Consider the following 12,586-nt stretch of genomic DNA (forward strand, 5'->3'; position numbering starts at 1 on the left):
CACTCTACCACTGAGTTAAATCCCCAAACCCCGGTAACATCCTTTGACCAGAGCCCCTCTCTTGCTCAGTCAGTAGGCCAGTGCCCATTTCAAAATATATGTCTCCTTTACCCCAACCTCCTCTCTCTTCCATAGTCTCCACTGTCCTGTGTGTTCTTACCATGGTACTCCCCCGGCCCCTCAGCAGCCATCTGTTCTCAAGGAGGGAAGGCCCTGGAGAGCTCTGTCCTTCTCTCCCTAGACATCTCACCTGTGGCTCTGGGATGCCCAGTATTGCTCTGTAATGGGGCTTGCCCTAATCTGCCTTATATTTGTACAAATGTGACCTCTCTAGATCAAGCAGTCCTTGAAGTCAGGGGCCTGGCTGACATGCCTGTGTTCTGCCTGTATTTTAAGTCCTAAGGATACTCAGGAAATAGCTAAAAGCTCATCTGTTCCTGAGACCCCCAGAGCCCACACACCCATCTTTGGCTTCCAAGGAGCATCCTCAAAAGGATCCGGTTTTGGCTGCCACCCTCCATGGTCCTGGGACGACCCATAGTATTAACAAGCTGCAGTGCCCAGTTGTTTGGTCAAGTATCAACACAGATGTTGCTGTAAAAGAATGTTTTAGACATGATTAACATGGAAGTCAGTGGGCTTGTGTTTGTTTGGTATGGAGTCTTTTTTTTTTTTTTTCAGTCTTTCGTGTGATTTTATTTTCTCCCTTCAACCATAATAATATGATATCCAAATTTTGTCTTAACAGGTGGGTCTGTAAACACAGGCTTATTCATCCCACTTACAGGCAAGGCAAATGCAGCTTCTTGAAACGGTCCTACCATGGACCCTCTGGTCATCCATCCCAAGTCACCCCCTTGCCTGGCTTTATCTTCACTGTATTGTGTAGCCACTTCACCGAATCTCATTCCAGATTTTAACTTTTCCATGGCGTCCATGCTTTTGCCGTGTTTTCCACACAGAACGTGTCTGATCTTTACTGCATTGCCACCACCTCTAGGGCCCTGAGCCTTCTTGTCAGCACTGTCACTCCCAGAGGCCGCACCTCCTTTACCCCTTTTCCAGAACCACTTTTCCCCTTCGGCGGCGGCATCTCCTAAGCTTGCTGGTATGGAGTCTTAACACTACAGCCCACACTGGTTTGGAACTCACTCTGTAGCCAGGATGGCTTCCAATCTATGGCGATTCTCCTGCCACAGTTTCCTGAGTGCCCGGATTACAGGTGTGAGCCACCATGCTGGACTAAATCAGTAGACTTTGAATAAAGCAAAATGACCTCTATTATTGTTTTTGTATTATTGTAACAAAGCTGGGTGGTGGTGACGCACGCCTTTAATCCCAGCACTCTGGAGGCAAACGCAGGTGGATCTCTGTGAGTTTAAGGCCACCCTGGTCTACAGCACAGCCCAGGACAGTCAGGGCTACATAGAGAAACAGTCTCGAAAAAACCAGCCAACAAAACAACCTTGATACATGTGTGATCACAGTTTTGGACGATTCAGTCTGTGACTGACAGCCTTGCTACCTTGAGTCTGGGAGGCAGGACATCATGATGGGTCCATGAGGAGCAAAGCCCCTCAACTCAGTGAGAGGATGACCATCCCAACCTAATTTCTGTCAAGTCCTTCATCTCATCACCTTCCAGCTTTCAAGCAGTTTGGTGTCCTGGAAGGCTGCAAAAGAGTGGGTCCCACAATCCGTTACGGAGGCTGTGCAGACTGACGCTGTAAAGTTAACAGGATCTACAGTCACCTAGGAAATAAGACCGAGCAGGCCCGTGAAGGATTGTCTAGATTAGGTTAGCCTCTAATGTCTGTGAGGGATTATCTAGATTATGCTGAGGTGGGAGAGTCCCCCCTCAAATGTGGGTGGCACCATCCCATGCACTGGGGTCTTGGACTGCATTAAAAGGAGAAACAAAGCTGAGCATGAGCCGTTATTGTGGTTCCCGAGTGAGCAATGACACCAGTTGCATCTCCAAGCTCCTGCCATCGGGATAGACTGTACTCTCCCACCGTGAACCCTGACAACCTTAAGGTTGCATCTGTCGGTATTTTATGACTAAGAAAATGTAATTAACACAAGGACATATTCCCAATGACCTAAAGTCCTTAAGTCCCTCACGTCCCAGTGGCGCTGGGACTGGAGACCAAGCTTTGAGCGTGGATCTTTAGGGGACACTTACCTAAACAACAGCATTCCTACAAATGTGGGTTTTCTACAGATGAAGGCCTTGAAGTGAGGTGCGGAAGGAAGGACTCTGCCTTTAGATTCAAGACTGCAGGGCCAATTCTCCCTTGGGGGCTCTGGTCTGTTGGTCATTTTTCAAATTTTTTATTTGCTAGCCCTCACAACTAACTCAGTGCCTCAGTCCGTGTCTGTCTGTCTCTCTTCCTGTCTGTCTCTCTCTCTCTTACACACACACACACACACACACACACACACACACACACACACGCCTCTAGAAACTTCCGGTTATCATATTGGTTGTTTTCCTGCAGGACCCTCGTTCCGCCATTTCTGGCTTAATTCAGGCCTTTCACTCGCTTCCGTCACACCCTCTTATGTTCCCCCAGTCAGAGGCTTGAACTGCAATGACTCCTAATTTTGCTTTGCGTTTAGCAAGCATATTCCCAGGACTGTAAAAATGTGAAACCGAACACCAAGGGATGCCCCCTCCAGATGAATTTAATGTCTTCAGTGTCACAGGCCTTCCAGTGCCGACGCAGCGACTTCCGAGAGTATGGGAAGACGTGCTGGGATGTCTGCACTCTGGTGATCAGGCAGGCTGGCGAAGCTGACCCTGCAAACCATGCCTAGGTCCCAGATGGGCAAGAGACCAATCAGCCATGGGATGGGCTGCAAGGAACTTGCGTGAGGCCAGGATTGAGTTCACATAAACCTCTGTCTTTCCTTCTAGAATAGGTCAGACCACATGAACCTCAGCAAGGGCCTTGGCTTGTGCCATGACCTTAGACAAGGGAAGTATGGCCAGTATATAAGGACAGATTAATCTGGGTTATTGGGGCATGTGTCAAACTTAAAGCAATCTTCTAGAGATCTGTTGGTTGATTTTCAGCTTAGCAGTCACAGGTGGGAGACCACCAGAAAACCATGGGTGAGAACCGGAACTCCGTTCCCGTGAGAGCAGTGGGTAAGCTCTGCAGGACACTGTAGTGAAGATAGGGAGCTAGCTACACACAGGCTGGGGAGAGGGCTGGCTTGTCAAGAGATGAGCTGGAGCTCAGCAATGACCTTGGGAATCGAGTCTGTATGTCCTGCTCTCCTGTCACTGACTACTTGGGGCATTTTTCACCCTGGCCAGCCTCTGGCTCTAGTGAGGATCAGGAAAGCAGCCATCTTGGGTAAAGAAGACAGACGTGTGGAGGCAGGAGACAGTGGGTGCCACAGGGCCGCAAACAACACTCTTAGATCCAAGGTCTTCCCCAGCCGTGAGCTACATGGTCTCGGTCAATCCATCTGACTTCTCTAATAACCACCCACTTCATAAGCCGTAATGACAATAATACCTACTTCATGTGGCTGTTTTTAGGGCTAAATAGTTAGTACAGAAAGCAATATTTGGATCTGGCACAAACAACGATTGGCAACTTTTGTTTTGTTTTGAGACAGGGTCTATGAAGTCCCAGCTGTTCTGGAACTTGTTATAAAGACTAGGATGGCCTTGAACCCAGAGATTCTCCTGCCTCTGCCTCCTGAGTGCTGGGATTAAAGGCATGTGCCACCACACTCAGCTTTAGCAGTGTTTTAAGTTTTTTATAATTTTTTTATAAATTTAAATTACTTTATTATGTGTGTGTGTGTGTGTGTGTGTGTTTGTGTGTGTGTGTGTGTGCCACAGCCTATAGGAGGTGGTTAGAGGATGGATTCTCCTGTTTCAATCTCCTACCTCACCGTGGAAATGCTTTTACCAACAGAGCCACTTCCCTGCTACACAGTAAGTTTTCAATAGGCCTTTGCTAGTATTAATTGAACAATATGACAGCTACCTTCAAACATTTTCTTCTTCTTCTCCTCCTCCTCCTTCTTCCTCTTCTTCTCTTCTACTCCTTTTTTTTTTTTTTTTTTTTTTGAGACAGGGTTTTTCTGTGTAACAGCCCTGGCTGTACTGGAACTCTCTTCGTAGACCAGGCTGGCCTTGAACTCACAGAGGTCCGCCTGCCTCTGCCTCCGAGTGCTGGGATTAAAGGCGTGCACCAGCACCGGCCCAGCCCTTTAACCGTTCTTATGGGCCTTTACTTAAGTGGGAGGGAGAACACACACTCTGCAGAAGGCACACAGGAGCGGCAAGTCCTCCCCGACAGCAGTCCGCAGATGGACGTCGTAGCCCCGGATGTTAGGACACGATGCCACAGTCATCTGCAGGAGAACTGGTGCCTGGTGGAAGGAATCCTGGGGACCCCCTCTAAACCTGAGACTATCCTTCTACCACTTGTTATCTGGGGTCCCCTTGGCTCAGAGGTACAGAACCCAGCCTGCCGGAACTAGGTCCAAGAATGGAGTTGTGTGAGGAGAATTCTGAGTGCTTCTAAAAAAAAAACAAGACAGGAGTCTTATGACCTCAGTTTCTTCAAAAACCCAGAACTGTTCTTGGAATGAGTTTACATGCCCCTTCCGGGTACAACCGAGAGATTTAACTCAGATTACCCATCATGACTGGCTATTGCTATTTGTTTACAGGCCTCTAGAGAAAAACATGTTTTACCACTTGGAGCTTGTCCTTGTGACTGTACACAGCTGGAGCTCATGAGAATGTTACTCAGGTGACCTTTCTTTTACCCTCAGGATATGAACTGTCTGATGCTCTGAATAAAGTTGGCTTTTATTGCATGAGACTTTACTCTGTCTCATTTTTAGGCCCCACTTTCCTGGGTCCAACTACCAACCAGAGTGATGAATTCCAGCCATACTCTGAAAACTCCAGCAAAACCATTGACTCAGACTTGAGTTTCCTAAGAACCCCAGAACTCAGTTACACGTCAGTCTAGGTGAGGGACGGACATAAAACTGGGCAAGCTCTTACTGTGCCTTGGGGAGCCAGTGGCCTGTGATTAACCAGAATCAATGTCCTTCTTCTGTAAACAGACCAAAATGCTAGAAGACAACACAAAGCAGCCTCTGCTACCTCAGGCTGCTCTGTAACACAGTAAGTCCTAGAAGACCTGACATGCAGGTCAGCACCTCTGAACATGTTCAAGAGCCACACAAGGCACCCACCCCCATCCCCACCCTGGGCAAACCCTGGGCAGTCATTACACATGAGAAGCAGAGGGCAGCAGAGCAACTCTGTGAATAAAACTTTAATAATGTACAGCAGAAACTGGACAGGCTCGCTCTTATATTAAAACAAAAATTTCCTATATTACAATATATTTACATTTGCATACTGAAGAGGTAAAGTGTCTAAGTGGCTATTTTACAGTCCTTTCTAATAAATTGTACAAAAAACAAACAGAAGTACCGAGGATGCCGTTCGGGGCCTGGATGGTGCCCTAAGAACGGGCTTGGACTTGGTCTGTGAATCCAGAATCCAGAGGTGCAGGTAGCCCTGTGGATCAGGGTAGCCTCAGGGAGCTAAAACACAGTTTCAGTTTCTCCCAACTCTCAGCTTAATGTAAAGAGTAGTGGGACAGGGGTGGAGTTTCCCCCGAACCTGCTCAAGTCTTCCTGAGAGGCGGACGAGCTCCTGGGAGTAGGGTAGTGGTGCGGGAGTCACTGTGGGTATATGCTGGCAGACAGCAGGACTCTACAGTTCCATCGTCACCTGAAATCACGAAGGTGCAGCTGCAGGGTGGGGGTGGGACGTCAGCAGGGGTGGGTTAAGAGGTTCCCCCAATGACACAATTGGGACTCAAGGGAAATAGTTCAATGGCCAGTAAATTGGCCCAAAGAATTAAAGGAAGATCCCCTTTAATGCAAGGAAAGAAGTTACAAACCAGGAAATAAATAGAAAGGCTAAGAACATGGGGAGACCAAGGCAGGAGAAGCTGGGCTGGAGGCAGTTCCCCTGCATGTACTCATGCCTCCCCTGGGGCAGGAAGGGCACACAAGGAAGGCAGTGCTTTGGGGTCTCACCTGGGTTTCTAAACTCCAGGCCTCACCGTCCTCTGCCTGAGGGGATGCAGTATCCTCTTCCCTCAGTGGTCTTAAGAACAGGAATCCTAGGCTCATAAAGGCTCTCGGAACCAGCCATAGGCCCTTCTGGTCTCCAAGCGGGTGCTTACCCGCTCCCGCGATGCAGCTCCTCTAGCGCCCCAGACGCCCCAGACTGTCTCCTTCCCAGAGGTCCTCCCAGGTCTAGCACTCAGCAGGCACTCAACTCAAACTGCGGAGCAAATGTCGGCAAAGTGCAGCCAGGTGGCAGTGCACGGAGGGCTGAGGCTGCTGGGGGAGGGGTGTGCATGGGACACAAGACACCAAGTCCGGGAGGAGCTCTCACTGCTGAGTGGGAACCGGCTCAGGCGCACAGACAAACGTTTCCAGTGACTGAACTATGTGCGTTTGATTCTAGAGAATGTTTCTGTGGTGTTTTGTTTGTTTTTGGGATTTCTTTAAAAACAAACATACTAAGAGGTAATTGTCACATAGAGATGGTTTTCCTTTTACAAAAACTTAACAGTATTAAAGTTAAAATCTTGACCCTCCCAATAAAATAAAATAAAATAAAATAAAATGAATTAAAACAAACCACTCCAGTTACAAGTTATGGCTTCAAAGTTATGATATACCTAAGATATGCTGACCAAATCACCACCACAGCAGGCTTCTAGAACTCATTAAATACTACGCTTAGGTTAAACACCATATTCAACCCAGATTGCTCCCTTCAGTAGGGACCCTGAAGTGGATGCGAATCTCTCCTCTTCCCTCTACCCTCCTCAGAGAATCCAGTACAAGAGGCTCATGCAGCTGCCTCCCTCCCGACCTTGCCTCCCTCCCCACCCCCTGCAGCCCATCCCTTCCCACCCCAAACCCACCACCACCACCACCACCAAAAATATACACTGCAGTCTGCAGAATCTGGGGTGGGACAAACAGATGTTACATTCCAATCTGAGTCCCAAGACCTGGCTTCAGATTCCTTGGCCCTTCCTTACTGCTGCTGAGGAAGCTGCCCTTGGGCCGGCTCATCTCCCATGGCTGATGCGGAAACACAACACCCAAGACTTGCACGACATTCTTTCTCTGCTCACCCCCCCCCCCAATTCTGACCCAAAAGCCTCTCATACCATGGACAAGTGGGCCAGCTTTGGTTCTGGTCTGAAATGGAAGAGGAGGGCCTGTGGCACAGGGTGGGCAAGCAGCCTGCTGAGAAAAGGGCCACCCCGACAGGGGCTGGGGACAGGAGAGACCTTGAGGAGGGCACCAGGTGAACAGATGCTGCTCACTGTGACAGCGGTGCCAGCACTCGGAGACAGTATGGCCACCACACCCTGGCCTGCACATGCACAGAAAGCTCAAGCAGGTAAGTGCACACACACACACACACACACACACACACACACACGTAAGGGCGTGGCACAGACCAGGCACAATGTGGGACACACCTCGGCACATGCACACTTGGCTGGACAGACAGGCAGCAGGTGGTATCTCTAATGGCAGTCCCTCCAGATGTCCATGAGAAGGGGTGGTGTGGCTCAGGACTGCCTGTGAGAGCGGCTACACTTCCGGTTCCTCTGAATACCTCGGTGCCAGGTTGACTGGTCCCTGGAGGAAACCTGCAGACCAGCAGACCACAAGGTACAGGGACTGCTCCTGCTCCGGCGAGAGCCCAGCTCCCCTTCACCATTGCCGGCGACAGGCCGGATGCGCTGGGCTTCGTGTACTTCCCACTGCGAGCAGTTGACTTTCGGCATTGAGTTCTCTACATAACTTGCTCTCAGAGTCTCCACGCCATCAGGAGGTAAATATAAAAGTGTCTGTGTCTCAAACCCAATATGGGAGTGTCGGAGTCTCCCGGGCTCTGTCCCTCTTACAGACTAGGGCTCTGGTCAGAGGGCTGGGCAGAAACAAGAGGTAGGCCTCCAGGACACTGAGCACGGCGGCTGCAGTCGTCTTCACTGCCCAGGTTCGGTGTGTAGGCAGAGGAGCAGCTTAGATTTTCACGTCTTCCTGCACGCTCAGCTGGGACAGCGTCTTCTTGATGCGCAGCGCCGTCAGGCGGGCAGCGCCGTTGGCGTACCAGCACTCCCGCATCATCTTCCCCATCACCCGCAACGCCTGCGCAGAGAGACCCACAGTGACCCCAGGAGCCTTGGCCATTGGCTCAGCGCCGCCTCCCTGGCAGTCAGGTTGGATCCACCCATGATGTTTGCATGCTTTCCTCCCCAGCTTTTCCTTCCCTAAGGGGCGAGTGTACAAGGGAGGGAAGGGCGGCATCGGAAGGCCTCACACTCAACTAAATCCACTTCAAGGTGCCCAGGGTACATTTTGGGAAATGCTGTTCTCCTACACAGCAGGAAGGTTCCTAGGTGAGGAATCGCCCCCTAGCGGCCAGGCTCTTTAACAGTAGAGGCGAGCTCTCCCTACTCCCGGTTTCCAGAATCAGCAGAGCTGTGCCTTACCCTGACATCTGCCCAGGATGTACCTCAGAGGTTATTAGCATAGCCGTAAAGGCAAGGGAATAAAGGACAGGTATGTTAACTGGCTCGACTGTGGTACTGTTCACACCTACTCCGGATGCGATATCAGCACAGTGAACCTCAATGTAAGTTTGTTTGTTACAATGAAGCTACATAAATAAATAAAACAGCACCAAGAAAAGCAACGCGGGAGTGATGGGCCTGTGTCCTCAGCGAGGCAGACACATTCCCTCAAGTCTCCACGTTAGTTAGGGGTCTATCACAAAACCCCCCACATTTCAACTACCTCCCATTCCAAGTACCCTAGACTGAAACTCAGATTCTCCATCCGATTCACACTCTTCCCTCAACCCCTTTTATCTGCAGTTTCCACAAAGGCCACTGTCTCAGGCCTGCCTCTTTCTGGTACCCAGCCTGAACCATGGCTGAGCCTCCCTGGCCTGTGGCTACAGGGCCACTTTTCTAGTGTGACAGTTCTCTAAGAGCCATACTGACGCTGGAACCCAGGCCTTGCACTGGGCGACACCCGCAGACAATTTTGATAGACCAACAGTAATCTGTTTATTTTTATTTCTGTCTTTTCCTGACTACCTCCCTCATGGCAGGGACTTCCTTTTCTTGTACGTTATCATTTCCAAAGGGACACTGTATAACGCCAGGAAAATGACTATAACCGCAAAGGACTTGTGTGTAGAAAGGCACAAACTGAATACCCCATATCTGAAATGCCTGGGACAGGAGGTGCTATGGACTTTGGATCCTCTCTGTCTATAATATCTGCATATACATTTACACAGAGAGGGACTAGAGCCACCTCTGAACAAGAAACTCACTCACACTTCTTATCCACCTTAAACTCAGTCTCAAAGTGACTCTGTGTAATGTTTTCAGTGTGCCTGCATATGACTATGACCCGTCACCTGAGGCCAGGTGTCACACGAGGCCAGGTGTGGGATTTCCTAGTTGTAACACTACGTTAAAGATCAAAAAGTTTTGTATTTTGGGTTTACAGACAAAGATATACTCAAAAGGCAGACCTGGGAGGTGGCCCATTAAGAGACAGACAAACCCTCCCTTGGCAGACGAGGAAGTCTCAGGTGTCAAACAAACTCCCTACCTCGTAACTCTGCCACCAGTTGGGGATGTTGGGCCGTAACTTCTGGTCACAGACGACCTTTCTCATTTCCTCAATGGAAGGGTCGGAGGGTACTAAGTCATAATACGGCAGTTGATATTCTTCATGGACTCCTAGGAAAAAAGAAAACCTAGTCACCAACAGAAGGAAGGGTGAGTTCCTTCAAACCCAATGACAGCCATGCTTTGAGCCATGATTTCTCACTACAACGAGCTCAGTTCCTCTGGACGAGGCTGCTGCTTCCAGGCATGCTAACAAGGAGCACCAGGAGCACCAGGAGCATACCCCCGCCCCCCCCCCCCCCCCAACACACACAGTCTGGGCCTCTAGTTCTGGCATGGGAGGCTGGGGCAGGACTGCTGTGAGTTCAAGCTAGTCTCATAATCCCATCTCAAACAGCAACAAGGCAAAACCAAAAACTGACAAGCATAGCCAAGAAAGTCTTTATTCATTAAAAAAAGAAAAAAGAAAAAAAAAGACGCAGAAAATGTTGGACTACTAGAGTCACGTGAGCATTTTCCAATGGACCAAGTTGGTAACATCTGAACAGACTATGGAGTCTGATGGGGCACCATTTTATTTCACTGGATGTGAGGGCGATCTGGCTGTGACATCTGTTACCCCATTGATGCCAGGGTTAATTGGGTGACAGGGCTGGCCAGGCGGGTGTCCGCTTCCACCCTCACCACTCCACGTGCGTCCCTCCGAAGCTGCTCGCCTTCCCCAAATGGAGGAGGACTGGTCTTCGGTCAAGGGTACACGAGTAGCTGTTCTCCCCTGCTAGGACCTCCAAACAGGCTCTCAAGGTCCTGCTCTTGTCTTTTGAGACAGGGCCTCTCTACATAGTCCTAGCTGTCCTGGAACTCACTAAGGAGACCAAGTTGGCTTTGAACTCACAGATCCTCCTGCCTCAAGCATGCACTACCCGCCAGGAGGGAACAGTACTTTTGAACTCATCAGTTCACAGTAACGCTAGAAAAAGAAAGCTCCATCTTGCCGGGTGCCGAGGGTGAAGCAGGTCTCCTGGAAGCCCTGGGGCTGGGAAGCAGCGCACGGCTCCTGTGCTTCCTACTGCGAGCACACATGTGGCGAGCCAACAGTAAGTGGGCGGACCTGTACCTCACTTTTTTTCCCTTTCGTGGTTCGAGACAGGGTCTCACATGGTTGGCCTTGAACCCATGGCCCTCAGCCTCAGTCTCTGAGGTGGCCACGGGAAGGGCCGGCATACCCCTGAAGCCTTCCTTCACAAGAACAAACACAGCTGACTCACAGGGGGTAAAGACCTTGAATGAATGCTGGCATGTTGGATTTTTAACCTCTGGCTGTCAACATCATAAAGGGTCAGACCAATATTCTGTACTTTGTATTAGAAGCCCAGACTAATGCCCATGAAATATTCGAACACATAATACTTTGGTAGATATACCAAACTACCAATTCACAGGAAATGTCAGGAACAGGAGGCCGCATGGAGTGCACGGAGGCCGAAAGTGAGACCAGAGGACACTTGAATTCTCCGGTAAGGTGAAGAAGGGAGACAATGGGAGTAGAGAGACTTCAGAGGTGTGTTCAGATCCACAGTGACAGCATCTGCACTCTGACTGGAACTCGTGTGGGTTGTCAGACCCAAAGCCTCACACACACTGGGCAAGCACTCTACTGCGGACATATGGCCTGCCCCATGCTTGCCTCAAAATTTCAATCCTCCTGGGTACTAGGATTATAGGTCTCCACCACTACCCCCAGGCCACACGCAAGTGCTCTACCACTGAACTACATCCTAAACTCCCCCTCCCCCTCCTGACAGGGTCTCACTAATTTCACAGGGGCTTCAACAGGGAGTCCTCTTGCTTCCACATCCCATGATTCACTTTTAAGAGCGAAGTAACTGTGGTGTTTTAAATTCTTATCCTTTAGATTTACACATAAGAATCCAGAGTTAGCCGGGCAGTGGTGGCGCACGCCTTTAATCCCAACACTCGGGAGGCAGAGTCAGGCGGATCTCTGTGAGTTCGAGGCCAGCCTGGTCTCCAAAACGAGTTCCAGGAAAGGCGCAAAGCTACACAGAGAAACTCTGTCTCGAAAAACCAAAAAAAAAAAAAAAAAAAGAATCCAGAGTTAAGTGCAGGGCGGTGGTGGCACACACCTTTAATCCCAGCACTCAGGAGGCAGAGGCAGGCGGATCTCTGTGAGTTCAAGGCTAGCTAGTTCAAGATCCAGGACAGCCAGGGCTACACAGAGAAATCCTGTCTTAAAAAACCAAAAATGAAAAAAAGATTGATGTATTTATGCACGTGCACCACGTGTGTGCCTGGTGCCGGCAGAGGTAGGAAGGAGGATTCAGATCTCCCGGAACTAAAGTTAGGGATGTTGTAGGCTACTCCAGGAATGCTGGGAACCCAGTCCTCTGCAAGAGCAGCAGGTGCTCTTTCCCACTGAGCATCTCGCCAGCCCTGTGAGGTGAGATTTTTAAACAGAGGACTGGACCTGGTAGTCATTATCTAAGGGGCAGTCGGGAGCTGAGGCTCATGCCTCGGCCTGCTACAGTTCCAGCCACATGACCTTGCACACATTACTTCACCTTTCTCTGACTCATTTTTTTCATCTACAAAATGAGGGAAAGACTCATGTCTGCCGTCACAGGTCTGCAGTCAGGACACTGAGCGTACACACGCAGCAAGTGCTAAGAGACGCTGCGGTTGTTACAGATTCAGCCCTAGTTCCTGGTCGTCACTAGAAAGAAGACAGGAACTTCTTCACAGTTTGAACGTTGTACGACAGGGCCAGGGAGACAGCTGAGGAGGTAACGGGCCTGTGTGTGAGCACAAGGACCTGACTCAGGTAA

At 49.9% G+C, this 12,586-nt stretch overlaps 1 protein-coding gene and 1 pseudogene across 1 annotated transcript in view; both read right to left on the reverse strand.

The window, feature by feature from the left end:
* Positions 1-673: 673 nt before the first annotated feature.
* On the reverse strand, positions 674-1,108 carry LOC131896351 (peptidyl-prolyl cis-trans isomerase NIMA-interacting 4-like; annotated as a pseudogene).
* Positions 1,109-7,219: 6,111 nt separating this feature from the next.
* Positions 7,220-12,586, reverse strand: part of Acvr1b (activin A receptor type 1B) — a 37,542-nt gene continuing 32,175 nt past the window's right edge. Inside the window, exons 8-9 of the mRNA XM_059246956.1 lie at positions 9,724-9,854; positions 7,220-8,244 (exon numbers count right to left, since the gene is read on the reverse strand). Coding sequence (XP_059102939.1) covers positions 8,119-8,244; positions 9,724-9,854 — 257 coding nt within the window. The 3' untranslated portion in view covers positions 7,220-8,118. The remainder of the gene's footprint in view (positions 8,245-9,723; positions 9,855-12,586) is intronic.

Source organism: Peromyscus eremicus, chromosome 20, assembly GCF_949786415.1.
Source record: "Peromyscus eremicus chromosome 20, PerEre_H2_v1, whole genome shotgun sequence".
Lineage (NCBI taxonomy): Eukaryota > Metazoa > Chordata > Mammalia > Rodentia > Cricetidae > Peromyscus > Peromyscus eremicus.